Raw genomic sequence first — 27,801 nt, 5'->3', positions numbered from 1 at the left:
GTTTTTCCCCTCGGTGTATTGTACAATGCAGTTAAATATCACCTGTATGTGTGAATGAACTGCAAGGTTATTGAAGGTTTGTATTTTCAAATGCCTCTGATTCATCAAATTAATTAAAAATGAAAATAAAGATTTTCTTATGTACATAAATAGTAGGGAATACATTCTCTTTTTATTGGTTTGTTTTTGGGAGAGAGAGTGGGTAGAAATCTCAAGAGAAAAATAAGGAAGTTGGTGTTCAAACATTTTCAAAATATAAAAAAGTATTTAGAACTGTCAGGAACTTACACATAATAGAATACTTTATCATAGATTCTGGCACAGGAGATTTCTAGAAACTAGAAAATAGAATAATTCTAATGTATATAATGAATATAAAAGTATATATTCAAGGAATATAAAAACAACTAAGCAGAAACAGGACTTTTAAAATGAGCGTTATGTAGTTTTCTTCTGGTTTCTATTCTTTTTAAATTGTTCCTCAGCCACCAAGAGGTATGATGGTTTCTAAGCAGTGTGTACGTTGGGCGGTAGCTTCGTCTTCCCCTGTTGTCCACAGTGATAAGATACAGCACTCTGGAAGCTGAGTGAGGCACTCCCTTGCTCTGTTATTTGTAAGCTCACATGAAGTAGACAGATACCTTCTGAAGTTTTACTCATGCTGTGTTTTCTTTCCTTGCTTCAGCAAGAAAAGCCTTTTCTTTTAACCTGGCTGTCTTTGAAGAAGTGACTCAGAAATCTTCATGGCCTCTAACGGTAAGAGTAAATATAGTCAGCAAATAATTTTTTCTTTATATTAAAACTAATAAAAATATAGAGTTTTAGAGGTGTTACAGTCAGTGAGATTGATACTTGAAAACCTGTCATTTGTCACCTTTGAACATTGGAATTTTTAAATTTTAACTTCAAGGGGCATGTTGCATTAAATTTTTTGAAAACACTGATAAAATGTGAAAGTTAAGCTGTAAACAATGTCTTAGTTATCATAAATATCAACCTAGTGAGTTAATAAAGGAAAGCTGCATAGGAAAATTTAAAATGGGAATATTTAAGCCAAACACAAGGACAGGTTGATCTTCCAAGTTTAAAGAGATTTAGAGAAAACTTTTCATACATAAGTTAAAAATTGTTAAAGTACAGTTCAGTATTTTAAAATTTTCCACTTGTTGTTTGATACAGCCATTTATTATAACAAATTCAACACCTGTTATTGGCTAATTCTAAAATTTTAGTGGACTAGAAATAAATATTTCTGAACTATGAAGCAAAAATCTTTCAAAATTTCTTTGATAGTAAATTATACATGCAAACAGAAAATAACTAATTTAGGCAAACAGATTAATTAGGTACTAGGGCAGAGGGGAGCTGGTTAACTTGTCCTCAAATCCCTAAAGTTATATAACTATCTTTAGCATTGTCTTACTTTTCTTATTTTAAAGAACTTCTCAAGAAGACAAGAGATGTGGTTGTTTCTTATGGTGATGGTTTGCAACCTTACTAACAACACATGTGAAATTAAATAAAAATGAAATTATGATGTGTTTTCATTTCATTATCAGAACAAGTCATTAAACTCTAAGCTATGATGAAAGGTTTTATCATGAAGAATTATGACTAGTATAATTAGTGGGAATCTACCCTAATTACAAATAGGATAACAGAGTCTACCAATTCAAAATATCCTAAATTAAATTAATGATCCATTCAAAGAAATGTGTATGTTAATTTGCTTCTTTCATCAAAATACACTTTAGGTGCTATATAATATAAAGCAAACAAGGTAACTTTTCATTTTTTATCAAGATTTCATGTACACCAGTCCCTAAGTATCATTGGGAAAGCTCAAACAAGTTGTAAAATATAGACATGAGGCATCAAAATAATTAATTTTAATGTGTGTGCTTCATTTTTATACTGAAGACAAACAAAAAATCTTAACAAGTTTTTTTTTTTTAAGATTGACACTAATACTTAGTTCAAAACACTCCATCACTTTATAAAATAAGAGTTACAGAACAACTATAGCCTGTAAGGTAAAGAGTTGCAGAGTACTTGAAATATTTATAAGCTAGTTATACATTTTTAAAATAGTAGATAGAAATTCAAAGCCAGATGGAAATTCAAAGGAGTTCCTTCTTTATCTAGTGGTCTGAGTCTTTGAAGAAACCGTGACTAGAAAGCCATACTATGATCAAAATGTGATTAATCTACTAAAAAAGCAGTGATGTTCATTAATGATGTGTTCAACACTAAACTTTGTGGTAAAACTTTAGGTAGAAAACTGACACTCCTTCTGCATCCTACTCAAAATAACACATGGAGTGGGTAAAACACCTGTTAGAGATCCTATGCCACTTAGAAGGAGTAAAAATAAAGCTTCCTTTTGAATTTGAAATAACGTTTGAGGGAACAAGTCAGGTTATCATCAATACTTCCTTAAAATATTTTGTGCACAGTTTTCTTTAGATATATTTAAAGACATCACTTATAACATTGTGAATGTTCTCTGGCCCATGAAACTGTATTGGCAATGATCATTTTCCAAGGTAATACAGGTTTATTGAACATTTCACACATTTTGTAGGTAATTCCATTGGCACCACTAAGCCAAGGGACAGTCTGAATACTGAATGCCATTAGAACTGAAGAAATATTTGCGTGGTTTAATGTAAATAAATACAATTTATGAACAGGTTGGTATCAAACTTTGTTTTAAGTTAGAGAAAAGCAGGAGTTTCTAGGAAAATCAAAACTGGACAAGAGCTATTTCTAAAGGCTGCTCCAATGTGAACAGAAATCCCAGATGAGAAAGCAAGTGATCTCAGAATGGGGATCCCAACAATCTCCACCTACTGGGACTACTCATGAATCAAAACTTTGGATATGATCTGCCATGGGCCCCAGGTGCATCAATGTCTCTGGACCTGTTGTGAGGTCTCAGGACCTTTAGATCTGGATCAAGACTGTAGAGCCACTTGCCAGATACTAGACAACCTACTGCATTTTGTTAGAGCACACATAGTTTACATGAAAAAATTAGAGTGATTCACGAATCTTTTTTTATAATAAAATTGACAGAGAGACTCTACTATTACTTTGAAGGATAACATGTGAATACTAAAGTGCATAACGAACATCCAGATTAAGCTCTATAATTTTAAAATAAGGAAGCACTTGTTTAACTACCACCAAGATCAAGATATAGAACATTTCTGGCACCTCATAAAGTTTCCTTTCCAGTTAATAGCCATGTTCTTCCACTCCCAAACAGAAGCACTATTCTGAATTTTATCCTTATGAACTAGTTTTCCCTAGATCACAGTTTTGCCTGTGTGTTTCTCTGAAAGTCAATGACAACGCGCATTTGGCACTAATGCTGGAGAAAAGATGTCTGTTGCCTGTTGTTATTTTTCAGTTCTTATTACTACACTGGCCATTAGCTCCTCTCCCAAATCTGATGGAGTGCCACATAGTTTTCCTCTAAGGTTACTGTTTGGGGTCCCATTCAGGTTCTTTCTCAAGAGCAAGAGGAGTTAGTTCTAAAGCCTACATCTTCTGCGCCCAACCATCTCTGAGAGAAGCTCAGGATAGGGTCCTTGTGGGAAGCAGACAGCTATGTTATGGGTAAGGAGTTCTATTTTAGTAAGGCCAAGTGACAAGTTTGTTTCCATATGATCCTAATGCTGAAGCTTGTCCAAATTCTAAATGCCACAGAGCAGTACAAGTGACCATCTGTCTTCATCTATTTCTGCTCTGTTAAGTTCAAATAAAGGAATCATTGGATATTGTTCCTCATTAATTCCACAACTACATAAGCCTTAATGAGCCTACTATTACTAGAAACAGTTTGTCATTTGATGTCTATGTTCCTTCACCTGTTTTTTTAAGTATATTTTATTGGTTATGTTGTTAGAGTAGTTCCAATTTTTCCCCCTTTGCTCTCCTCTGCCCAGTATGCCCCTGTCCTCCAGCAATCCCACCCTCTTAGTTCATGTCCATGGGTCATGCATATATGTTCTTTGGCTTCACCCTTTCCTATATTATTCTTAATGTTCCCCTGTCTATTTTGTACCAAACAATTATGCTTCTTAGTCCCTGAACCATTTCCCCATTTTCCCCCTCCCCATCCCAGCTGATAACCCTCCAAATGATCCCCATACCTATGATTCTGTTCCTATTCTGGTTTGCTTAGTTGGATTTTGTTTTTATTTTTTAGATACAGTTGTTGATAGCTGTGAGTTTGTTGTCATTTTAGTGTTCAGAGTTTTGATCTTCTTTTCCTTAAGTAAGTCCCTTTGACATTTCATATAATAATGGCTTGGTGATGATGAACTCCTTTAGTTTCATCTTGTCTGGGAAGCACTTCATCTGCCTTTCCATTTCAAATGATACCTTTGCTGGATAGAGTAATCCTGGTTGCAGGTTGCCTTTCATCACATTGAATACTGCTTGCCAGTCCCTTCCTACCTGCAAAGTGTCCTCTGAGAAATCAACTGATAGTCCTATAGGCACCCTCCCGTAGGCAACTCTCCACCTCTCTCTTGCTGCCCCCAGGACTCTCTCTTCATCTGTCACCTTTGGCATCTCAGTCATAATGCATCAAGGTGTGGTCCCCTCTGGGTCCAGCTTGCCCAGGACCCTCCGTGCGAGGGTTCTGTATGTCCATCTCCTTCACAAAATTTGGGAAGTTTTTCTCATTTTTAAAAAATTCTTGCTTCCTTAATCTGCACTGGTTGACTGTTTTTTTCTTCCTTATGTTCCAAATCATTGATTTGAACCCCGTTTTCCTTCCCTTCGCCATTGGTTTTGTGTGGATTTTTCTTTGTTTCACTTAGCATAGCCTTCACTTCTCTTATGCATTTGCCATACTCAAGCATATCTGTCAAGCCTGTGATCATCTTTATCACCAGTGTTCTGAATTCTGCATCTGTTAGGTTGTCTGTCTCCTCATCTGTGAGGTTGGCTAACTCCTCGTCGCTTACTTCTCCAACTGGAACCTTGATCCGCTTCCCCTTTTGAGCCATACTTCTCTGTCTCATCATTCTGACAGGCTCCTGTGTTTGTTTGTCTCCACATCCCAAGTAGAGCTGTCACTCCTGTTATGTTGTAAGGGGCGGAGCCTTAGGGATGCATCAGTACAGGGTGACCTGTTTCATCATGTTGTGGCGCTGTATTGGGGGAGGGTTCCGAGAGGGAACAATGCTGCTTGCCCAGCACTCGCCCCTTTTTCAGGCACTTCTCCCACTTCTGTATGGGACTGGCGTCTCTCTAGCTGTTGCCCTGGCTGTTGTTCCCAGATTGGGTGGGTCTGTGGACATTCTAGGACCGTGGGGACCCTTTAAATAAGTGGACTTTGATGAGAGACTGGCAGTTTCTGCTTCTACCCCAACCCCCACTGGTCTGCACAGTCAAAAGCAATAAGGCTTGATTTTCCCCGGTGCTTCAAGGTCCAGTGATGAGCTGGAAATGCTCCCCAGGTGTCCCTCCTGACTTTTTAAAATGTGTGACTGCACTTTCTGCCAGCCTGCCACTGCCGCCGCTGCCACCACCACCACACTACCTCATCTCTGCCCCGGTTCCACCACTCCTACCTGTCTGGATGAGTATTTCTTCTTTATATTTTTGTTTGCTGGACTTCCATGCAGTTTGATTTTCTGGAACTTCTAGTTGTTTCTAGTTTTGAGGTAGTTGTATTCCTTCTTAGTTGTGGAAAGTTACACAGTGTGTCTGTCTACGCCTCCATCTTGGCAGGAAGTCCCAAGAAGAGCCTGTTTTTGTTTTTAACCCCCGTCCAAATATTCCTACCTGAATTCTCTAAAAAATGGGGGACTTACTTTCTACAATGACAACTCAGTCCTTTTCCAAGTTTATGATTAGCAATTTAAAAGATTCAGAAGAATACCTCCCCACACAAACAAACACAACTTACATGAATTTGAGCATCAGTGCTGAAAAGAGACCACTCTAATTTATTGTGAATCACACAGATGTCTTTCTAACCTTAGTATATGTATGTTCAATTACTTATACAACTGTTACAAATTCCTTCTCACAGTAAAGCAGAACCATTTTCCTCGTCTTTCCCACTTATCTGTCTTTAGAATAGTCTGAAATATTTCTCTTTATAGTGGCCCCTCTAATATTTGAAAATATTGTCATGAAACTTAATCCACACCTACACTAATTCTAACACTGCATAATGTTGATAAATTAAATGAATGAACACTGAGAACTTTCTAATTAATGAATTAATAAAGATGAGAAGTAAAAACACACTGATGGTCTTTGAAAAAAAATGGGTATCTATTGAGGGAGATATCAAAATGGCAGTCATATGCGAAAAATGATACCAGAAAGAATAATTATATTCTTTAACAAAGAAGAATACTTTTGCTTGCACCACTTATTAGGGTTTATGTATAACTTTACACAGATTCCAGATTAATGCAGAGTAAATAGCAAATCTCCAAATTTCAATCAAAGAGATCATTGAAATAGTAATATTTTTTACCTGGCATTCATATACAAAACAGGAGATTATCTTAAGAAAAAGCAAAACATTATAGAAATCTGTAATTATTTTATCTTTTGTAATATTGGGTGAACTACAAAGGAATCCATATTGTCAAAAAAATTGAATGCTTTTCTATAAAATATTGATAAATTCAAGCTAAATTAGATATTGTATTGCCCTTAAGAAGCTCGTAAATTAGTTATAAACATTCTCATAGTATATAGAATAAACAATTAATTCTCAAGTTACAGCATCAGACCAGCAGCATTAGCTTACCTGGGAACTTATTAGAAATGCAAATTATCAAGCCCCACCTCCACATCAACTACTAAATCAGACACTGGGAGCAGGGGCCTAGAAATCTTATTTTAACAAGTGGTGTTGATGCAGGATGAAAGTTAAGAACCACTGGATTAAACCTAGTCATAACAATATGATTGATAACACAAAATATTCTTAAGTATTATGAAGCACCCTCATAATACTTGGGGAAGGGAGGATATGCCTTGACAGTCATAATTATGAGAATATTTCATTCCTTTTACCATTTCTTTTCCTATTGTACTTTTGAATAGAAGTTTTACAGGCCTTCAAACAACATATATTTTCTAAAATCATGTTTTTTGCCCAAATTACCCAACTTCTCCTCACAACCACTAACAACCTTCTACATTCCTTTTCTCTGGTTTAGGGGTCACCTGTTGTGGCAGCAAGTAGGAAAAAATTAAGGAAAGGGCAGCAGGAGAGAATCTATCCACCAAATTAGAAGTAACAGATATTATATTTAAAAAACTAAATATAATGGACTAAATTTAAATATAAGCTGGGATTTTTGTTCTCTTGCAGATGCACCAAACCAAGGAAGCAGAGGTCTGCCTTATTTTCTTCCTGGAGCTTCAGACCCAGACCATGGCCAACATGTCTCACCTTCTAATCCAGAGAGCCAAGTGTGGCAGCCAGGTCACCCTCTGCCAGGCAACCACCCTCCTGGTCTAGAATATTTAAGCCAGGTGTTTTACTTTTCTATTCCCATAAATGTTTCCCCTTAACATGAATACAAACTTGGTTTCTTGCTTTTCAACCAAGAATGAAGGACTTTAACAAATAACTTATTGCAGTGAGAAAAACATTATAAACTATGAAATTAAAATTGGGGGGGGATTCTTTTTTTTTAATTACCACTTCTATTTTCCTTGACAGGTAATAAGATTAAACATTTTTGATTGAGCTATTTAGCACATTTATCCTCCTTCTGCTAATTGTTAAAAATGTCAGCATATTTATCCTCAAAATATGTACGTCTAGACACCAACGGCTATTTAATTATAGAATATTTATTGAGTACTTGTTGAAATCAAGGAATATAAAAAGCATATAACCTAGTCTCTGTCACTCAAACATTCTGTATCCTAATTGGCAAGACAAAAAAAAAATGTTGACAAAAAGTGCCAGGATGTGTACCAAAGCCAGATAAGCACAGAACTGTAATGTGTGTAGGTATATAGATGAGAAAAAGGTTGTTGTACTGAGCAAGAGACTTCTGTAATGAGCTGAGAGTTCGTCTTCAACTGAATCTCAGATGGTGGATGGAAATCCAAGGGAAAGCAAACTACCAAGTTGATAATATTGTCTTTGACACTGTTGCATCTCCAGGTCCATTTGCTTGGAAAATCATATTATTATTTGTCATATGCACTAGTAATCTTTGGAAGGTAAGTAGTGATTCAAGCTTTATAATAATTCAGTTAAGAAATATTATCTCAATTACATGACATGTGAATAGCAATTTGTATATATATGATATATACGATATATATACACGAATTGTTGCCTTGGTATTTTATCCTACAAAAGATTAGAAATACACTTACACTAATATTGAGATGTCAGCACATCTGCTGCATTTTCAGCTTGTTTGGCATTCTTTCAAACTATAAAGTCTATCTCCTTTATCAAAATCAAATCTCTGTGTTAATTCCCTTAAGGTACAAGAGATTTCTGTTATGCCTGATAGGGTTTAAGCTGCATGCAGCATATGTTGCTGGGAAAATGTTTATAATTGCAGATGCCTTCTCCAGAAACCCACTGGCAGACAAATGTACTTTGGAGACTGGGGAGCTTGGGGAGATATGTAAAAGAGCTGGGAAAGCTAACCCACCATCTTCCATCTGCAGAAAGGATCAGCTGTAATAGCTGACTAGAGTTGATTAACTGCTGCAAGCTGTTTGGGAACATTGTCAAACAAGGTTTTGCCAAGGATAAGAGTGATATACCAGTGCCAGAGGGCTGAGGTTTGATGATCACATATGGTCATCACATAGTCTTCTTCCATCCATGAATGATGACACACCCGGAGCCAGATGCTTGATATGAATACATTTTTTCATAGTCAATAAATAGAGATATGAACTCATCAGCTTCAGTTCTAAAACAAAGTCAAAACAAAAATTATGCCACAAATTGGTGAATATTTCACTTCAATTATTCAAAGGTAAAGATAATTTATTCACTTTATACAAAAGAACACATTTGTTTTAAAGCACTGTACATATAACAGCATTAATGATAATTTAAAAATTTTTATATCACAAATCTGTAAGAGACATATATAGAATGAATTCATATGCATTAACTTTTGTTTAAAAACTGTAAGAATTAAGTAAAATTATGAACTTTTGGAAATAGTACATACTTCAATAAATAGAAAGGAAAATATACAAAAATATACAAAATTATCTAAATTGAAAAAACAAAGTAAAAAATTTTTTAAATCATCTATTCTTTTTTAATCCAGTCTACTCAGTCACTATTGAAAATATTTTTTCCATTAATTATTTGCAAATATATTCTGAGATATGTATATAAATATATACTGTATAAATATTTATCTAAACATATATACATATGTACATATGTGTATATATATATACACCTAAGGTTAAACCTAATAAAACAAATATTTTCTCTTTCTAGATTAGATTAATACATTCATAATAATCAATAACATTTTATTTTACAAATATCAAAGGATAATTATTATAATTTAGTTACCTGTAGGTAAGAGAAGTGAATTAAACTCTACAAAAAAAATGTAAATGTTCAGTTTATTTTGAAGTACAGTTGTCCTTTAAATAGCATATAGGTTAGGGACACTGACTCCCTGCACAGAAAAATCCAGATATAAACTTCAAGTCCCCCAAAACTTAACTACTAATACCCTACTATTTACTAGAAGCCTTACTGATAACATAGTCAATTAACACAAATTGTGTATATTACATGTACTACATACTGTATTCTTACAATAAAGTAAGCTAGAAAAAAAGAAATATTACTAAAATATCATAAGGAAGAGGAAATATATTTACAATATTTATTGAAAGAAACATGCATAGAAGTGGATCTGCATAATTCAAACTTGGGTTGTTCAAGAGTCAATGGTATATATATTAAATGCAATTACTGATATCTGCAAATCTTATATATTATGCAGAAATTTTTATTAAGCTCTATGTCCAAGACTGTCATTATATGTGCATTCTGTAGCATTCATACTTTAGGAGTGCTTTACTTGCTCTGACACCTGAATATATATAATTTGATGAAGTTTAAAGTTTAAACTTTCCAACAATTCCCAGTTCATTATTTAATAGCAAAGGTTGGAAAGGACCCATGTACACTATGGTTTATAAGTGGCCTAGGACTGAAAGGAAACTACAAGGACAACCAAAAACAAGACCCTCAACTGCAAGAAGTTTTCTCTCAAAGAAAGGTCAAATCAAATCAAATGTTATTACAAAGGATAGGGTGAATATAAGAGCACCGAAGATAAGGATGAAAACTATTCAGAATTCCCATAGTTTCACTTAAGAATTCTTTCTCCCAGTTTCTAAGCTTACCTTAGTGATGCCAATACAACAGAGCAAAAAGCATATCAAAATTGGCTGTAGTACAGACTGAGGTTAAGTCCCAGCCCAGCCATTTATAGAGTGCGATTCTTGGGTAAACTATTTAATCTCTCTGGGATTGTTTCCTCACATGTAAAGCATAATGATATCTATCTCTCTGAATTCTTATGAGAATTAAATCAGACGTTGTCAAAATATCTAACACAGTGATTACCTCAGGGTAGTCATTAAATAAACACCTACTCTTATTAGATATTACAGAGATACAATTTCCCTTTCCATTGTTGAGTGGGTCTTACCTGATAGCTTCTTAATTTCAAGACTAAGACTTGATCTATGACGCTAATATTTAAAGTTTCTAAACTTAAACCTTAGTCTTGGCCCTATAGTTCTTCCCATCCCTAAGTTACTTCTACATAGAGCCACTGCTAAATCATCATGGAGGCTTTCGTCTTCTCGTCCCAAAGGCCTCAAATTCTCTCAAAAGAAGACACCAGACTTAACAACAGTACACTGATTCTAATTTTTTATTAAATTTATTGGGGTGACATTGCTTAATAAAATTATATAGGTTTCAGCTGTATAATTCAATGATACATCATCTTTATATTGCATTGTATGGCCACCATCCAAAGTCAAATCTCCTTCCATCACCATATAATCCACCCCCACTACCCTTTACTATCCTCCCAAACCCCTTCCTTCTGCTATCCACCATACTTTTGTCTATGAGTTTTTGTTTATTTGTGTTATTTGTTAATTTGTTGCTTTCAGTTTTACATCCCACACATGATTGAAATCATATGGTTCTTAACTTTTTCCAAGTTATTTCTCTTAGCATGATACTCTAAATATATATTCATGTTGTCATAAACGGCAATATTTTATCTTATGTCTGGGTAGTATTCTTTATGCAATCATCTGTTGAGGGACAGTTCAGTTTCCATGTCTTGGCCACCATGAATAAATGTTTCAGTGAATGTAAGGGTGCATATATCTTTGAGAATAAATGGTTTTAAACATTTGGGGTAGATACCCAGAAGAGGGGTTGCTAGATCATATGGTAATTGTATTCCTAATTTTTTAAAGAAACATCCATACCATTCACAGTGGATGAACCAGTTTATATCCCCATCAGCAGTGAATGAGTGTTCTTTTATCTCCACTACCTCTCCAATGATTCGTCGTCGGCAGCCGTCCGTCTCGAGAGACGATGATGTAGCTTCTCAAGAGTCTATCTGCACCGCCGAGAATGGCTGTGCAGTCCGACTCGGGAGTGACATGGTATCTGTCTCCTCCCGTGTTGAATCGACATCTTGTGATGACGCTGAAGCTACAGAGCCTGGGCAGGGTAATATGGAGGGTCTGCTGTTGCCCATGCAGCAGACCCCCCCTCTCTTCGCAGCTGAAGGGTCCAAGGGAAAGACAGAGTCGATACAGCTTGGGTTCAGGTGCGCCGCAGGAGTTGCCGGTGTTGACTACAACGTCAAACCGCCTTAGGGACTCCGGCTCCGGATTTTCTGTCGGGGTTTACTCCCTTAGCCTTTCCCCTGAAGAGGTATGCCGCAAGGCAGCGGAGGTTTTTTGGAGTCAGAGTTTTCCTTCTCTGATGTACCCTGACTGGAAGATCGAACCAGCGACACATAGCTCGCAGGCCGACGCTCAATCCACTGAGCTAAACCAGCCAGGATACTCCAATGATTATTACCTGACTTATTGATAATAATCGTTCTAACAGGTGTGAGGTGGTATCTCATTGTAGTTTTGATTTGAATTTTCCCTAATAGCTAGTGAAGTTGAGAATCTTTTTGTATAGATATTGACCTTTTGTATGTCTTGGGAGAATTACCTGCTCAGTTCCTCTGCCCATTTTTTAATTGGATTTCTTTTTATTTTATTTTTTTATTGTTGAGTTGTCTGAGGTTTCCACTTATTTTGGATATGAACCTCTTGTTGGGGCTGTTATTTGCAAATATCTTCTCCCATTTGGTTGGTTCTAACTTTAAAATAATTGTTATAATTGTTTAAGAAGGTTTTATAATATCTTAAATCATAAATTATTTCTGAAAAATATATTTTTTTGTGAATCTTAAGGAAAGAGGCCACATGCTTAGTTTTATCAATAATGAGATTTGAATAAAGAAACGATATTGGTTTTACCTCTTTTTAGTACATATAAGGAGAATGAAGAAAATAATGTAACTTTCAGTTTTCTGTGTTTGTGATGCCCAGTCAACACCAAATATTAGTAATGACAGTTACATGTGAGTTTATTAATGTGAAAAGAGAATAAAGAAAATTTAAAGGCAAAATAGAAAATTAAATATTAGAAATGACAATGACCAGCATTATACTGTGTTCATGACTTCAAGTATACACAAATAAAATTTATTCTAAAAACGTATGTTTTTAATTTTCTTTTAAAAACAGTTGGTATTGTCTACATTTATAGTCATTTCACAATTGTGTGACTACTTCCCTGTAAATTAACTTCATTTTTAATTATATAATTCAATACAATTTTATTGTCATGCATTTAGTGGCATAACTCTTATTCTGCTTAAATTGATATTTTGTCAACATAAGCAGAGTTTTTGGTTTTATTTCTAGTCCAAAGGACGATGTGAATGAGAAAAATTTCCAGAATATGCTCTTTCAGCTGTAATAAACACATATCTCACTGTGGGGCATTTGCTGTAGTTTGACAGAATGAGAGTCAAGTTAGGCGGGGTTGGGAGGAGAGGCCAAACATTTGGATCCTTGTTGTTTTCTTTCATTTCTTAAAAAAAAAAAAAAAAAAAAAAAAAAAAAAGGAGAGTAGACTTTTAAAATCTCACAGGCATTGTTATTCAGAGATTGTTTAAAAATCTTCTCAAAGTACTGTTTCCAACAGCTACCCTTTTATTCCATTAACACAGGAAGAGCATAGAGTTAACCACAGTTTCTATTTATATTTTGGGCAATACTGCCTTGGAATTTTCAGGGTTCTTTTAATTTTTTTATTTTCACTTGAATAAAAAACATTTTACTTTCTTTTTCATTATAAAATGTAAGCTGTACTCAACTGTTTTGAAAATAGAGAAACTGAAAATCACCTAATTTCATATAGCCTACTAAACAGCTTACTAATGTCTCCAAAAATGTTCAGAATTGTGATGTAATACTTTTTATTTCCTTTATGTCATCCTTCAACAGTTAGACCTCATAATTATACACCAGCAGGTGGAGCTTCTCGGAAGTAAGTATATTCTCTATTTATTAAAACTGTTGAAAATATTTTAGGTTTCACAAGTTTGTTTACACCTAAATATTTTATAAAGAATCAAGTTAAATGTTTAGACTAGCTTTAGGTCAAAAATAGCACTATTTTATTTATTGTTTTAAAATAACATATAAGTAAAAGTATTAATCTGACATATATAAACCTAAAAGTATAAAATTCAGTCTTTGGTGATATTGCCATTAGAAATCTAACATTATTTTAAATCTTAAAATAATAAAAAATGTGATTATTCCCATGGTTGCTAATACTTTACATTTTCTTAATAATTCCTGAAAGTAAAATCAAGTTTGAGACTAAATTTTTAAGAATCCATCAAAACAACTATGACTAACTGAATGTAAATTACTTGAATATTTTTTGTTTTTAATAAACTGTTTCCAAAGTATGTCAATATTGAAATAGATAGAAGGATAGCATGCAGCTGTTAATATATTACCAGATAGAGGTTTTAGACAAAATTCATACTATCATGTGAGTTGTTCCAATAAATTTCCTACCAATAACACAATTATTATTTGAGTATTAGATTATTCCTTACAGCATTGCTTTATAGTTGAAAAGTGGTGTTGCATGTTTCCAACTAGATCCTATATCTAGAATCAAGATTTATTAAACATACAGCTTTGTTCTGAGAATTTACTTTGATTTCCATAGAGAAGTCCTCAAATTTTAGGGCACAGAAGTACATGTGTGAAGAAGATACCATATTCTTAATTAAACTGTCACTGTTTTTTAATAACACTATACCCCTTTTACTTATTTAAAGGTATAATAGTAAGCACTAGCATTATTTTTAAGAATTTTCTTTCTTGCCCCATCAGTGATCCTTGGCACTGAGACCTCAAACAAATATGAGATTAAAAACAGCTTGGGACAAAGAATATACTTTGCCGTGGAGGAAAGCATCTGCTTCAATCGGACTTTCTGTTCTACACTTCGATCTTGTACTCTGAGGATCTCAGATAACTCAGGTCAAGAGGTGATGACAGTGAACAGGCCCTTGAGGTGTAACAGCTGCTGGTGCCCTTGCTACCTGCAAGAGGTCAGTCATTGGCTCTGGTGTGCTTTTGTCTCCTACCTTTGAAAAGATTAGCAATAATTTCTTTAATAAATGCCATTCATCTGGAGCTATGGGGGCAATTAACATTTCAATTGTTTGAATTAGTAGTTGCTCCTTTAGAATCAGAACAGCTTGAGGATTTGGTAATCCACTAAATGTTTTTTCTTTCCAAACAAAAAAAAAAGCAGGATAGTGGCTTCTATGATGTTAATTGGTGAAGACGGTTCATGCATCATGTAAATGAGACACGCCTTCCTGAATCTTGTTATTAGCATGTAATTGTAATATCGATGAGTTTCACCATTAAGCAAATCTACTCTTTGTCCTTTTGTCTTCTCTAACTATAGTGAAGTTCAGAAAGTGCTAAGTGATATTGAACTCTTCCAAGGTGTTCTCTCTTGGTTAGGTAATATTATTTAGTACAGAATGTCACATTGTATTCACTCATTTATGACAAATATCAAGGTTCAGAAAAGATAATGTTATTGTTCTAGAGGAAATCATTCAATTATTTCATTTTAATGTATAATAGATTCCAATACTCTTTAATGGACCAGTAAAAATAACTTTTATTGACATAATGCAGGTGATAAATAACATTTACTTACTTTGATGTCTTTGATATTATGACATCTCTATGAGCTAGAAAGAATACATTTTACTATGCACATTTTGCAGCTAAGGAAACAGGCTTAGAGGATGGAGGTGACTTACCTATGATCACATATCTAGGAAATATAAATGGGACTTGGTCCAGGTGTCTTTATTCAAACCCAAGTTTATCTATGAGGGGCCTGTGTATAAGTACTGTAGCATGATAGAAATAAGTATTAATGGAAAGAGGAAAATTAGTGAGGTTTATTCTACAGATATTATAAGCTAATGATCTGGCTTAGTGATAAGATAGCTAAGGTACTCATACATGGAGCCCAAGAATTTCCATCCTCCTGCTGAGAATATGTAAGATCTAATAAGCCCCAACATGGTACAGTCAGTATAATCACAGAATATATGCTCATTTGTTTATTTTTGATAATGGATGTTTTATTTCATAGTAGTATCACATGAATTAAGTAGAAGATACATCTTGATACCCATTAATAATTTTTAAAAATTTGTCATAATCAAATCAATAATTTTAAAAGTGATCCTAGAACAATTCTATATAATTCTAACCAGTCTTGTTGAAGCCACCTTTGTGCGTCCGAGAACACTATAGACATACACTTAGACTATGAACTTAATAAATAGGAAAAGACAAAATTAGATCTGATGATGGTTAGTTTGATTTAAAAGCCAATAATTTTCATTATGTGCACCTACTTCCAGCTTATTATACAAAGGATTGACTTGGCTACATAAACATATTGAAATACAATATGATGAAAAATAAAGCAATTAGAATGAAGGATAATGGGTAAAATACTGAAGTTTGCAAATGCAATTGCTAACCTTAAACACTTTGAAAGAAGTTAAACAGTGCTTGTATCAGTGTGTAATAATTGTAACTCTGCAGAAGCATTTGCTTTTTTATTTTTAAGTATCTTTTTTTCTTTTTTCTTTTTTTAATTATTTATTTATTTGTTTGTTTGTTTTTTGTCTTATTTTTAGAGAGAGGGGAAAAGAGAAAGAGAGGGAGAGAAACATCACTGTGTGGTTGCCTCTCACTCACGCCCCCAACTGGGGACCTGACGTGCAACCTAGTCATGTGCCCTGACTGGGAATTGAACCAGGCCAACCGACGCTCAATCCACTGAGCCACAGCAGCCAGGGCCAGAAGCATTTGCTTTTAATTGAACACAGAGAAGCTGGAAGTTGACAATCTGAAGAGAGAAAAATTTTTTTACATACTTGATAATTGAAAAGTGAGGATTAAAAATAGATGTGTGTTGTAGCAACAACTGAAAGGGAGTAGATACTAGGTCCCTCATGGGAAACAGCTTCCAATGCTTACCCAACTGTTGTACTTGGAACAAAAATGGCAAAGAAGCCAGTTTCCTGAGGTCAGAAGACAGTTCTGGGATAGGTTCTCTTAAGGGAAGTAAGAGCAAAGACTTGGGCTTTTAGTGCATAGTACTAAACATATAGCTATACAGTGAATTTCTTAGTTTCTATAAAATATGGAAAAAAAAAGCCCTGCTTTTCTTCCTTAGAAGCAGATATTTAAATGACCTGTAGAATAAAAAAATAATTTCATAAACGTATATTCTTTAGAAGTAAATTTACATTATAGTGAAATTAAAATAAAATAAGCTTAGAAAATCTTATTTTATTGTTTTCTCTTCTTACAGTTAGAAATCGAAGCCCCTCCTGGTACTGTAGTTGGTTATGTTGCACAGAAGTGGGACCCTTTTCTGCCTAAATTCACAATCCAAAATGCAGACAGAGAAGATATTTTGCAAATTGTTGGTCCTTGTGCAACATGTGGCTGTTTTGGCGATGTGGATTTTGAGGTATGATTAACAAAATTAAGTGTTCACTTAGGTCCTGATTTTTTGCAACATAATTCAATTTTTTTTAATGTTCAAATCATAAAATATCTCTGGAATAATTGTATTATTATAAATATATTATCTCTTAATAATAGTATATTTATGAATATATATTTATGAATAATGTAATAAGCCTATATTGTACATGCCAATAGTAACTCATAATTTAAGAAATATTAAGTCCAAGAATTTTTTTAACATATTACAAAAAGTTGATTTATGTGGAGCATATCACCCATGGTATAAAACAAATATATGTAGTTTAGAATCGCATAAATTACATTTTCTTTCCTATACCCTTAGTAGTAATATATCCCAGTTCAAATCTCATCTCAGAAGCATATTCCATTAAAATATCACTAATTTAAAAGTCATGTTCATAAGACTTGATAACTTTGTTTATAGAACAATCTCTCACATAAATGCATTTGTGTAAATTGAATGTTAAAAACAATAGCTGTTTGCAAATTTAATCTGTATCAATATGAACTATCTTAGCAGCCTTTCCTAGAAGTACATCTTAGGCAGAAGAGCTCGTCTGATTTAAATTGTATATTTACTTTTTATTCACTCATTCATGTATATCCACTTAGGACATTCAGTTTGTAGAGCTTTAGGGAACACCATTCACATAGAGTAGAACGTAAATTTTACAAAATGAGCTGTCCTAACTCCTACTCACTCCAAGAGGACTTAGCATGGCTTTCAAAAGAATAAAGTATAAAAATATGCCCTATAATCAAGGAGAATCTAGATATGAGAGTTTTAGTATTCCTGGTATAGGGATGTAATAAGTAACTTTCTCTATTTTCTATCTTCTACTGACATACCAAAAGTGAAAGGCTGTATTGAATCACTTTCAGCCTTTAAGTGGCAAACAGGACAAGCCAATGAATATCTGATAAAATTTAACAGTGAACTCCTTCTAGCTGAGGAAAATAATAGATTTCTTTTAGATCAAATTAGCCCAAATTTCCTGTGTGATTTATTGGGGCTTTTTTAATGTAAAAATAGGACTTATGTTTGGTTATAAAGGAATTGTCTAGTAAATGTCTAAGTATGATGTAAAAGGGAGATTAAGCAATGGTTAGTAATATTTAAATGTGTTTGCAATTATAAAATCTTAGCAGTAAAATTTTAAAGTTAACAAATTGTACCTAGAAGTGAAGCTAATTCCTTGTAAAACCTTTCTCAAACATATTTTTATTTTCTTTCTTTTCTTTAAGTAACAGTATTACAGATGTCTCCCGTTTCCCCCCTTTGCTCACTTCCACCCAGCACCCCCCACCTCCACCACATTGTTGTCTGTGTTCATCGGCGCTATGCATGTATGTATATATGTTCCTTGGCTAATCTCTTCCAGTCCTCCAACACCCTCTCCTCTGAGATTTGTCAGTCTTTTCCATGTATCCATGACTCTGCCTTTATTTTGTTTATCAGTTTATTTTGTTCATTTTAAAATCCACACCTCTAGTAAAGGAATTACCTTCCTGGTGAGACCACATAACTGAGACTATGTACCTGCTGCCATCTTGTGGTCAGCCGGCCTTAATTATTTATTGCTATTATATTTTTCATTTGTATTAAAAAAAAAATTATGATGGGTTAGAAAACTGTCAGAAAAGTAAAATTCCTGAAGAATGAACGCAAAGTTAAATCTACAAACCTGTGTTTATATAAAGGACTGAATAACATCATATTGTCATAAAGATGATAAAATAATTCATATCTCTCATGAAGTAAACATGTGAAGAATCTAAAACCATCTGCATCCCTGTCAAAACTTAATACCTCTTATTTTCTTTTTGAAGGTGAAAACCATTGATGAAAAGGTTACAATTGGGAAGATTTCAAAGTACTGGTCCGGGTTTGTAAACAACGTTTTCACCAACGCTGACAACTTTGGGATCCACGTTCCTGCCGACTTAGATGTGACCATCAAAGCAGCGATGATCGGTGCTTGTTTTCTCTTTGTAAGAGTGGAGCTGATTTATCTCTCTCCTTTTCAGTTGCCAATTACAAACACACAGCGTTTATCCCAAAGAAAAGCTGTTGCCTAGAAGCCTACTTTAGAGCCCACATTCTTCAGGAGTGAGGAGGCAGGTGCCTGCATTTCTGTCAACAAGCCCTTCTCATCATTTCATCAACACCTGAGTTTTCCTTCTCTTTTAACTTCAATTTAGATTTTTGGCTTATTTTCGCTTTTACTGAAAAATATGTAAACATAAATATCCCGATTATTTATCCTGGATAGGGTTCAGGACAGCTTCATTGCATATCAATGAGCTAGGTGATGTTCGGACTGTGAACAGTGCCATTTTCTTGCCCTTCTAATATGTGCATACATTCAGGAGATGACAGAGATGCATTATGTTCATTTCCATATTAGAAAGATATTTTGTCTTTGTCCTTTCTTTCCAAATTCCAACTTCATTAAAAACATTTTCTACTTTGGTGTGGGGTTTTGTGATAGAAAAATAGAAGTCTAATAATATCTGTGCCAAAGGATTGGCTGTCTCCTGTCCTGATGTCCCCTCCAGTATCTCATTCTTTGCCCATCATTTTCAATGTACTCACAAAAATTCAGGGAATTTAAAAATAAACCTACATTCTACCTCTCATATTTTCTTGTTCTTCAAGGTTTTAGGATCCTAAATCTTATGGTTATATTAATATGCACTTCTGTGGGGGAAATAATAGGCCCTATTTACTCAGCTGCTTGTAAAAAAACTTGGGAGATACAGTAAATAAAAATAATTCCCTAGTGACATCAATGGTGGATACTTATAGTCTATTACAGAATAAATAATTACATATACATATATATATGAAAGATTATTTCTTCTGAAATTTAAGAGGAATCATTTTAACTTATTGGTTCCTTATGCTTGGTAGAAGGCAGCATTTTTATATGTAGAGTGCTAGGTATTTATCCTTACTAAGTAGTCACTTTCAATTCCCATTATCTACAAATATTATCAATTCCAGTCAATCTTACCTGTCAGTTAATATTGCTTTCATTCCCTGTTCTCCTCTCTTCACTTGACAAGGCTGTTAATTTGCCAGTTCCTGCTCACCTTTTCCGTTTTGATCATTTTGCACTTCAACACCAGTCCCTCCAAGTACACACATGCCTACGTGTGCATGCACACATGCACGCACATGCACACAGGTATGCACATGCACACATGCACACATGCACGCACATGCACACACACCTTCTTCCCCGAACTTTAATTTGGCCATTTAGATAGTCCCTATACTTAATGTTTATGTCAAGAAAGAGACCATCTTTACTCTGTCCTATTCACCTCTTTATGTAACAGGCCAGTGGCAATTATTTACTGTCAGCAATTCCCTACACACTATAAATTGGAGAAGCACTGATTGAGATAATATACCCCAATCATCTCAAAGATAACTTTTAACTCAGGGTTTGAGGGAGAAACATACTCACTGAGGATATCTAATGGCATCCATTCATTTCTTTTTTCCTGTTTACCACAATATTATAAAATATTTTCACTTTTTGCTAACGTAGCTTTTAAAACTATTTCTCACATGTATTACCAACATAAATCACTGGCATCTATATTGACAGGAAGAATTATGTTTTTAATTTTTAAATACTGTCTCCATTTTATTACCTTGTTGTAAGAGACTGCAAAAAGCTGCTAGTGTGACAACATTCCCTGATCCAAATAGCAAAATTCAGAAGTACATCTAATTTTTGTTCTTCTGTGGTTCAAGCCTACCTCTCCACACCCATAGCTCTAACCTCTTGCGCCCCACGTGCTCTCTGGTATGGTTTTCCGTACTTCCTTAGAGTCCATGATGATGTATCTAATTCTTGTTCAAAAATCAGTGTCTATTACAATTTCTTGCACTGACCCAGAATGTCTTACAATCGAATTCTGCAAAATCTTGATCACCACGTTTGACTGATGATACCATGCTGGTTTAGATAAGGTTTTCAATTACTTGTGCTCTGAAAATCAGACATACAAGTGTCAAAAAACGTACAACTTTTTAAAGTTTTTCTTTTACTGATATATCACATGTTGCTGAAGCACCACAAGGAAAGATAATTGCTTTATGTAATCAAAGTTTATATGTAATACTCTTGATCTTAAACTGTTGCCTTTTTGTAAATTCACTTATATTCAGTTTCCTTATTTGTAGGATTTTATGTTCTTTGAACATTCACTGGCTGGATTATAACAAGCAAGATGACAAAAAACAATAAAATATACAGGAGATATTTCAGTAAGTAAAAGGCAAATTTAAATGATTTCTTTCCCTTGAAGATGTTGACATTTGATGCTGATTCTTTTTCATTTTCTTCTAGAAACCCTTGGGCTTGGATTTCACTTCTGAATGGTTTGAGTATTTACTCATTTGTAACAAAATGTTAATTATTATATTTAATAAAGCATAATGTAATGAAGCAATTATTTGGTTGTGAATGTATGGTAGCTAAAAAACAAGATTACTGGCCTTAGCACAAAGTTACTTTGAGAGATCACCATTCTTCCTTTTTATTCTTTTGAAGTTATTGCATGGGTAAGCATGAAAGATGAGAACTGAGGCTTGCAGCAGCACTGATGAAAATGCAATGTTTAGAGAGTGCTTTGAAGTTTTTTTCTGGCTCCAAAGTTACTAATCAAAAGAACTGGATTTCTAAAATATTCTTTCATAAGTAGGGTTTTTTTTTTTTTACTTTATTAATCTTATTGTAGCAAGACATTTTTTACTTTATATCAGGAAAGCTAAAAATTGGTTACATAATATGTTTCAAGATGAGAAGGAAGATAGATGAAATCAATTTAACTGGTATCACCTGCACTTGGGAGACAAGCCGTCAGGGGAGGGAACTCAAGTCCTGTAAATAACAGGCATCACCTGTGTGCTTGTCATGTCTCTCTCAACTTACCATGTAGTCTTTCTGAACCTCCTCAGGTCTCCCATTTGCTACCGTGCAGAGCCATGTTGATGATTAAGGGGAGCACAACATTTCCTCCATTTCCCCTTTACCTCTTTTTAACTACACTGTGTGTGATTTGTGGTCATTTATAACAAGCTAAAGGAGATGGCATTTTTTTAAAGTTGATGCATTTTAACTAATAAAATGGAGGAAAAGAGCTAACATTTTTGAGGGCTTATCATACGCCAGGCATTATGTTCCATATAAATTCCTGGTGGGGTAACAAAATGACATGGAAACAAAGGAAAATCTGGTGGTATGTGGAAGACCTGCCCGTGTCCCAGATGTTCTTCTCAAGGATGATGCTCCTTTCATACTTTCTTCTTGTCTTTTACTTTTGAATTTTAAAATGAAAGATTTTTGTAACTAATGTCATAGTAGCAGCAGTTGAGATTTTCACAGTGAGGCAAGACTAGGAGAAAGAAAACACCATTTATAGCTGCTGCATTTTAATATGACAAACTATTTTGCATTTTTAAAAACTATCTAAATGAACCCAAAAACTAGTGAAAAGAGCTACTTAACACCTAAAGATAAAGAGACTCCCTAAAAATAAAAATTCTTCTCAGAATATAGCATATATTTTAAAGTTGGCTGTTTTAAATAAAAACTTGCTGTAATACTTTGCTCCAGAATTAGAACACTACAACAAATTCATTCTCCCCTTCCTCACTAAAGGTGAAATTGACCTTTATACGTCTTCTGTCTTCTACTTTTCCCTGTCTCACCAAACATGAGTCCATGAGCCACTAGAGAGGCTTTCACTGTTCAGTGAAATTTTCAATGAAAAGAATGCAGCTCTAGAATGAGGTGGGCCCTCTGTACACTGCTGCCTTCCCTTGGCACCACTACACTCTCAGAAAACAAGGTCTAACTCCATTCACACTGAGATGTACTGAGAAGACCTTACCAAATTTAAATGCCTCCCATTCATTCATTGTTTTATTAATTTAATATTTATTGACTCCCTTCTATATGCCAAAAATATAGTTCCCCCTTTTATGGAACTTGCAGTTTAGTTAAAGAGGTAACTATTAATCCAATAATCACACAAACAAAAGTTGAATTTCAAACATAAGAAGTGTGTACAGGAAATAGACAAAGGGCTAACAAGGCAGGGATATTTGACTTGGTCAGGAAATGAGGGAGTGATGAGGATTTAATAGATGAACAATAAGTAGGAGTGGAAGGAAGAATGTTTTAGGCTGAAGTAGTAACATTTGTAGACATTCTCTGATGGGAAAAGAGGAGACATGACAATCTTGAAGAAGGCCGGTGATTAAAGTTCCGACAGTGAGATAGAATGTGGTACAAGATGAGGATAAATGGAGCCTGTAGGCCATGTTACAAATTTTAGCAAAACATCTGATAAAAGTTTATATGGAGAGAGTTGGCTGATTGAAGATAAGATTGGTGAGAGGTCTGGAGAGGATGCTCACCGACCAGTTAGTAGGTTATAAAGTAGTTTAGGTGACAACTAATGGCAGCTTGGATTAATGTGTCACTCATCTAAAGGGAGAGGAGTGAGCAAATTCAAGATACATTTAGGAGGTAAAATCACCATTAGTTGATGCTGAGTTGAAAATGGAGATTCGAGGGAAAAAGGGGATTTCTGTCCTATCCCATTTACTCACAGAGAGAACATCAGAAGAGGATCTGGTTCAGGGCTAAAGAGCATGGATTCAGTCTTAAACATAATGAATTTGTAATGCCTTTAACTCTTCCAAATAGGCATGTGGGCATCTTTTCATCTAGTGGATTTCTGAAGAGAGATGAGTTTATGAGAACTATGTGAACCTGCAGAGGTCTGAATATCTGAATAATTGCTGGTTTACTTCAAAGATGTCCCTAAAAAATAATTAAAAATTGCATGGACAATGAATTTATTAATTCATTCATTGACTAATGTTTTATGAAATTACTTCTGTGTACTAGGCACAGTTTCAGGCAGTGAGGATATTATGCTTAGTGGCAATTATTCCTATTCTGAAGATGCATTTGATAAATATTTGTGAACTTCATATAATATGCTGGGCACTTATGTCAAGCATTAAGTTCTAGCAATAAACAAAGCAACAGGTGTTGACCTTAGCTAGGGAAACATTATTACCAGAGTAGGAGTGTTGCAGACTGGCTGACTCAGAAATCTGTTCGCTGGACAGAAGCTGTTGCTGATTTTCTAATTTTCTGAAGTTGATTGTAGGAGATGTCACTAGGTTTTGTTTAGAAGTGTATGCAGTTTTGTAATAAATCACTGGTTGATTAAACTTGTTTAATACTTGTTTTGACTGTTACTCATTGCTATAATGGAAAACAATTGACTGTTTCATAGAAACATGAGAGCTTTATATTCCCAAAGCTATAAAGAAAAGTATTTCAGGATAAAGAAATAGAGAGAAGTGGAGATGCTGTTGCATTTGTACAGAGAAAGGGTAAAAACACAAAAATATATAACAATATTTGGGAAAGACAGATGGAAAAAGAAGTGTGAGTGTTCTAAATCAAGAGCCTGATGGGTAAGTTTGAGAAACAGGAAGCCTAAGCAAGTGGAGTATAGTAAACAAGAGGAAGAGAGGTACAGTTACAGTAGGAAAAGTAGCCAGGGGCTAGATCATATATAGTCTTGCAAAACAAGACTGGAAAAGGAATTGACAAAACCTGGCACCGGATTGAACATGGGATGTAAAAGATATTAAGAACTCAAACTCCAGTTTCTGTTATAAGAAAGTGAAGGTATGGCCATGCCACTCACCAAAGTAGGGGCAATGCAGTGCTACAGTTGCTATAATAAAAGAATGCATAATAAGGAACAAAAAGTGTTAGCATTCAATACATTTAGGATGGAAGATTAGAACCCATAGAGAGTAGATAACATATGAGATAAGTGTGTGTTCCCCAGGCCAGGTGGGGTCAAAACCAGGAATGTATGACTGGGAGAGCATTCCCTGCCGAAAGCATGGCACAAAGGCATAGAAGTGGAAATCATCGTAGTTATCACCAAAAATGAAGAAACCCCAGGAGTTTAGGATGTGCCTAATGAGTTCAGACTTTCTTCTTTAGCAATGAGGCTGCACTTTCCCAGCTGTGCCCAAGTGTCCTCTAAGTAGTCCTGCTAGATCTTGATTCAGGGAATAGCTTCTTCTCCTGGATGTATGTACTTTGTCTTTGTACTTCGAAGTTGATTTAGAAACTCCATTGAATTCAGCAACTGAGTCTGAGTAAACCAAGAGGTACTGGCAAACAAACCAACCTTGAATACTGTTCCCTATCCATAATATCCTAGGTGAAAGAAACTAAAACTCGTTAGAACATCAATCACCCATACTTTCCTCCAAAAGAGGAGCAGGAATCTGAAGAATAAGGGTGTAACCCAGACAGAATATATGGCACTTTACTAAAATTTGATTTATTTGATCCTTAATTAGCATACTATATAATTTATTTTAGATTTGTTTTTTATCAAATGAGAATACACCTAGGAAGTAACATAAAATGGTAACACTTCACATTTTTCTCTTATTCTTATTTTTACATTTCTGTCATAGTTTCTTTAATTGTTAAAATTATGAAGAAAATAAATTATTTATAATATTTTGAGTTCTCTAGTTCAGCAAGTTTTTTCTTTATATAAACTCTGACTTTTTTCTTTCTGTTAAGATTTTATTTTGGAATCTGTAGATTATCTCAGAAAGGAAGAATCTTTTTTAATACAAATTCTCTAAATGCAAATGGTTTTGTCAATTTCTTATACTAGGACTTCTTTTTACCATTAAAATACGTGAGCATTGTACTTAGTAGCATGTATTCTAGTTCATGCAATTGTCCAAGTGTTAAATTTAGGCATCACAGATTTCAGTAATTTAAATTAAATAATTTATGAGATCTATGGTTTATTTTAAACAGAAAAAAACAAAATAATTGAAACTTTGTTAGAGAAAAGAAAAGAACCATATTAGATTTTCCTGACTGCACCATTATTTCATTAGTATCTTCCAAAACAACATATTATCAAAATAATTCAAATGCACTCTCAGAGCATTTTCTACTTAATTATAAATATCTGGTTTTTAAGATCAATTACAATAGAAATATAAGAAATTTCAAATATAAAAATTTGGTATTTTGCCTGAAACAAAACTAGACATGATGAAATTATTTGTTTCATGAATATATAAAAGCTAACATGAATGAGCACATTTTAGACATTATGCTAGACTTCTCACATATAGTTCTCATCTAATTTCAATGCAACACAACAAAATAGTTATTATAAGCCTAAAAGAACACATGAAGAAATCAATGCTCAGGAAGGTTAAGGTAACTTGCCATATTTTACAGAGCTGTTAGGTGTTTTCTACCTTCTACAATGAGAATGTGAGTGGACTAAAAATGGCAAAAGGAGAACTTTAAAAATACATAGAATGAGAATTAAGAAAGCTAAGAGAGAAGTGTTCTCATTCTCTTAAGACCTGAATAAGTAATATTTTCATCAATGCTATGTGCTTTATCTTTTTGGAAAAGCAACATATAAACAACTTAAAATTTTTCATTCACTGACTTGATCTTTGTGGTCATTTTTGTGTATTGCTCTGTGGTTACTATTCTATATACCAGATTAAGTGGGAAATAGATAAGCTTGAAAAAAATCTTTTTGAGAAAATGTTTAAATTTTATCGGAGTGTTTTCCAAAACCCTTTCAAACAAAAAAACTAGAAAATATTTTCTTGCATCAAATCATAGACTATTTTAATCTACTATTTAATTGCATTTAAAAAGTCAATTTTAGTATAATCAAATAATAAATATAATCTCAGTACATATTTTGGCACTTATAATCACAAGTGCTTTGAATGTTTTAAAATATATTTTTAAGTAAGTTTAAAGCTAGCTGTAAAAAAATGCATAGAAAGACTAATAGAGAAATCAAACAGTTCTTTTTAAAATAAACAAGTTGTTCAAAACCCAGTTATTTATGTATAAGTGACATACTTGTAATGTCTTTCATGCTGCAGATGGCAAAACATTTCACATTATCATCTCTGCTTAGCTTTACCAGCAGACTCATGGAAATACACATTTCTACTGAATAGTCACTGTGTTATTTCTGTAATCTGCAATAGAAAATGTTCTGATTTTTTATGTAGGAGAGAGAATTTGATGTGATATGCATTATCAAACAAGAAACAGATGAGATTTGTGGATATATTTTGCACAATATAAAAGTTTAGTAATTACTATTTTCACAATTCCAATCTATTTAATGAATGCATATATATGTATTCCTATTTTTTTCCAAGGAAACTGAGTAACACTCTTATCAAATAGTTAAGTAAAAGCAACCAGAAAAATTGAGCATGTAATTGAAAGTAGATTCTCATATCTGATTTGCTATTCCTCATTAAAGAGTAAAATTGTGAATATACAAAATTTAAAATTATTTAGAATCATGCAGAAAATATCTTTACTGTGATCATTTGTATGATGCATCTTGATCATCTTCACAGGAAATGTATAGGCAAAGCCATGGCACATGTATGGAGTCAAATCTGTTCCAGATTGG

General features: G+C 34.1%; 1 protein-coding gene across 1 annotated transcript; it reads left to right on the top strand.

Annotated features, from left to right (window-relative positions):
- Window positions 1–636: 636 nt before the first annotated feature.
- PLSCR5 (phospholipid scramblase family member 5) lies at window positions 637–21,662 on the top strand. Its single transcript, XM_090284559.1, has 8 exons — window positions 637–756; window positions 7,361–7,524; window positions 13,618–13,660; window positions 14,527–14,747; window positions 17,057–17,218; window positions 19,069–19,230; window positions 21,440–21,523; window positions 21,606–21,662. Exons 1-7 carry the CDS (start codon window positions 744–746, stop codon window positions 21,476–21,478), a joined length of 804 nt encoding a protein of 267 aa, XP_090140685.1. The 5' UTR covers window positions 637–743; the 3' UTR covers window positions 21,479–21,523; window positions 21,606–21,662.
- Window positions 21,663–27,801: the final 6,139 nt, after the last annotated feature.

Source organism: Furipterus horrens, unplaced genomic scaffold (genome assembly GCF_987537825.1).
Source record: "Furipterus horrens unplaced genomic scaffold, mFurHor1.1.pri manual_scaffold_1, whole genome shotgun sequence".
In the NCBI taxonomy this organism is placed as follows: Eukaryota; Metazoa; Chordata; class Mammalia; order Chiroptera; family Furipteridae; genus Furipterus; species Furipterus horrens.
The sequence above is the reverse complement of the archived record's forward strand: the minus strand, read 5'-3'. Positions and strand labels throughout refer to the sequence as shown.

Bases quoted from the DNA above. Each gene is read 5' to 3' on its own strand.
- PLSCR5 (XM_090284559.1), top strand. The intron at 7,525-13,617 runs GTGTTTTACTTT...ATCCTTCAACAG, and splicing joins GTCTAGAATATTTAAGCCAG to TTAGACCTCATAATTATACA. The intron at 19,231-21,439 runs GTAAGAGTGGAG...CCTTATTTGTAG, and splicing joins TCGGTGCTTGTTTTCTCTTT to GATTTTATGTTCTTTGAACA.